At 41.0% G+C, this 3,327-nt stretch overlaps 1 protein-coding gene across 1 annotated transcript; it reads left to right on the top strand.

Moving 5' to 3' along the window:
* The first annotated feature begins 1,829 nt into the window (after window positions 1-1,829).
* Window positions 1,830-3,083, top strand: LOC149265139 (uncharacterized). The gene has a single exon (XM_089401891.1). It carries the CDS (start codon window positions 1,830-1,832, stop codon window positions 3,081-3,083), a length of 1,254 nt encoding a protein of 417 aa, XP_089258017.1.
* The last annotated feature ends 244 nt before the right edge of the window (window positions 3,084-3,327 follow it).

Here is a 3,327-nt window from a genome sequence, read left to right as displayed (position 1 = left end):
ATCATAATTATGCAAATGGTCGGAAAGCTATTAATACCATCTGGCAGCTCTCGAATGAGCAAGGTCTCACTGTAAACACTTTCCCTCAACTGGCATCAATGGCATCCTCTCATTTCAAGCAGATTTACAGGGCTCCCCCCAATGTAAATCTTGCTGAAATCATACAAGTGGCTCAGCTTTTCCCATGATTTGTGGAATAGGAGGATGGTAGGGAACTGACTAAGGAAGTCACCCTAGGAGAATTGGAAGCCACTCTCAAATGGTTCAAGAAAGACAAGAGCCCAGGGCCGGATGGATGGTTGGTTGAGTTCTATCTAGCTTTTTTTGAGACTCTTGGTGCAGACCTCCTCAAGGTAATTGAAGAAACCAGAATCAATGGAAAGATGTATGAACCTTTCAACTCTACATTCATCGCACTCATTCCAAAGTCTGACAATCCGTCCACCTTTGACGACTATAGACCTATCTCATTATGCAACTGCATCTATAAGATCATGGCTAAAATCATAGCCAATCGAATGAGGCCCATTCTATCCACCCATATATCTCAGGAGCAATTCACCTTTCTACAAGATCGACAGATCCATGAGGCAGTTGGAACAACATAGGAGGTATTACACTCATTGCATTCCAAGAAAATGAAAGATATGATTATAAATGTCGATCTTTCTAAGGCTTTTGACAGATTTAACTAGTTGTATATAAGAATGCTTCTAACCCACCTTGGGTTTCCATATGATTTTATTAAATGGATTATGAGCTGCATCACTAACATATCATTTAGTGTTCTGATTAATGGGGCGGCTTCACCCTTTTTTCATTCTGAAATAGGCCTCCGTCAAGGTTTCCCCCTATCTCCACTACTCTTTCTCCTAATCATGGAAGGGCTCAGTAGGCTTGTTAAAGAAGAGTTCAGAAGGGGCAGACTACAGGGTATAAAAATCACAGAAGGATGCATATTGACTCATTTGTTATTTGTGGATGACATTTTGATATTTCTCAATGGAAATATTGGGGATTTGACCAACATGAAGACTTTCTCTTTGTTCCAATCAGCCACCGACATGACTGTAAACTGCAGCAATTCCACCTTATCACCGGCTGGATGTTCCCAATATGAGGTGCATTTTACACTACAAAGATTCCAGTTCACCCTTCTGAGATTGGAGGATGGCCTTCGATACTTGGGTTACAAGTTGAAGCCTCTGGGATGCAAAATTGAAGATTTGACATGGCTTATTGCCAATATGGAGAAAAGACTCAACATATGGCGTTACAAATACTTATCTAGGGCAGGCAAACTCATTCTCATTAAAGTTGTTCTGGAGGCTACTCTGGTCTATTGGATGTCATTGGCATGGATTCCTAGGGGTATTCTCTCCAGGATACAGGCCTTATGCTGCAGATTCCTTTGGAAGGGCAAACAGACAGGCAGAATATTTGTATGGGTCAAGGGGGAGGCACTCAATCTGCTTAGTATGCTTGTTAAAGAAGAGCTCATAAGGGGCAGACTGCAGGGTATAAAAATCACAGAAGGATGCATATTGACTCATTTGTTATTTGTGGATGACCTTTTGATATTTCTCAATGGAAGTATTGGGGATTTTACCAACATGAAGAATACTTTCTCTTTGTTCCAATCGGCCACCGGCATGACTGTAAACTAAAACAATTCCACCTTATCAGTGGTTGGATGTTCCCAATATGAGATACATTTTGCACTACAAAGATTCTAGTTCACCCTTCTGAGATTGGAGAATGGCCTTCCAGTTCACAAGTTGAAGCCTCTGGGATACAAAATTGCATATTGGACATGGCTTATTGCCAAGATGGAGAAAAGACTCAACATATGGCATTACAAATACCTATCTAGGGCAGGCAGACTCATTCTCATTAAAGTTGTTCTGGAGGCTACTCCGGTCTATTGGATGTCATTGGCATGGATTCCTAGGGGTATTCTCTCCAGGATACAGGCCTTATGTTGCAGATTCCTTTGGAAGGGCAAACAGATAGGCAGAATATTTGCATGGGTCAAGTGGGAGGCACTCAATCTGCTTAGTAGGCTTGTTAAAGAAGAGTTCAGAAAGGGCAGACTGCAGGGTATAAAAATCATAGAAGGATGCATATTGACTCATTTGTTATTTGTGGGTGACGTTTTTATATTTCTCAGTGGAAGTATTGGGGATTTGACCAACATGAAGAATACTTTCTCTTTGTTCCAATCGACCACCGGCATGACTGTAAACTGCAACAAGTCCACCTTATCAGTGGCTGGATGTTCCCAATATGAGATACATTTTGCACTACAAAGATTCCAGTTCACCCTTCTGAGATTGGAGGATGGCCTTCGATACTTGGGTTACAAGTTGAAGCCTCTGGGATACAAAATTGCAGATTGGACATGGCTTATTGCCAAGATGGAGAAAAGACTCAACATATGGCATTACAAATACTTATCCAGGGCAGGCAGACTCATTCTCATTAAAGCTATTCTGGAGGCTACTCCAGTCTATTGGATGTCATTGGCATGGATTCCTAGGGGTATTCTCTCCAGGATACAAGCCTTATGCTGCAGATTCCTTTGGAAGGGCAAACAAACAGACAGAATATTTGCATGGGTCAAGTGGGAGGCACTCAATCTGCCGAAGAAATGGGGTGGATGGGGCATAAAGAAGTTAGAGGATTTATCCTCAGCTTTGGCAGCTAAACTTGGATGGCAACTCATTACATCAAACAACCTATGGACCAGGGTGGTTGTTTCAAAATACATTGCCCCTCTTAATTTGATGGATTGGCTAAGACAACCACAAAGATACCCCACAGGGATATCAATCATATGGAAGGCTGTAATTAAATCTCTGGACATCATCAGAGCTGGTATTACCTGGAAAATTCAATCTGGAATGGCTGTGAGGATTGGACAGGACCCATGGAATAGTTGTGGGAATGCCCACAAGCTGCCAGTTGAGCTCAGAAACTTTCTCAGAGTAGAAAACATTACCCATATTGGCCACATAGTGGACCCCGAACATACCACATTATTTCAGCAAGCATGGAAATCGGCCCATAGACAATGTGAATGAAGAGAATCCTAGAGGATGTTGTGAAGTTATTTATGATGATTACTTTGACATTAAAGATGTTGATTTTTCTTCTTTCAATTAAACCCTCATGATCAAAGTCAAATAAAATGTGAAAATGAAGAACACTCTAACTCAAAAAAATTTCCAACTAGTTCTCATTTTCAAACAATTAATCATACTCATGATTTCAGCATTCAAGAACCCATTCCAATCTATGATTTTTATGATGATTGAATTCTCACTC

The sequence above is a fragment of the Pinus tabuliformis genome, chromosome 6 (assembly GCF_031772625.1).
Source record: "Pinus tabuliformis cultivar Carrire ecotype Pingquan chromosome 6, CPIR1, whole genome shotgun sequence".
Taxonomy (NCBI): domain Eukaryota; kingdom Viridiplantae; phylum Streptophyta; class Pinopsida; order Pinales; family Pinaceae; genus Pinus; species Pinus tabuliformis.
This window is presented reverse-complemented; position numbering and strand designations above follow the sequence as displayed.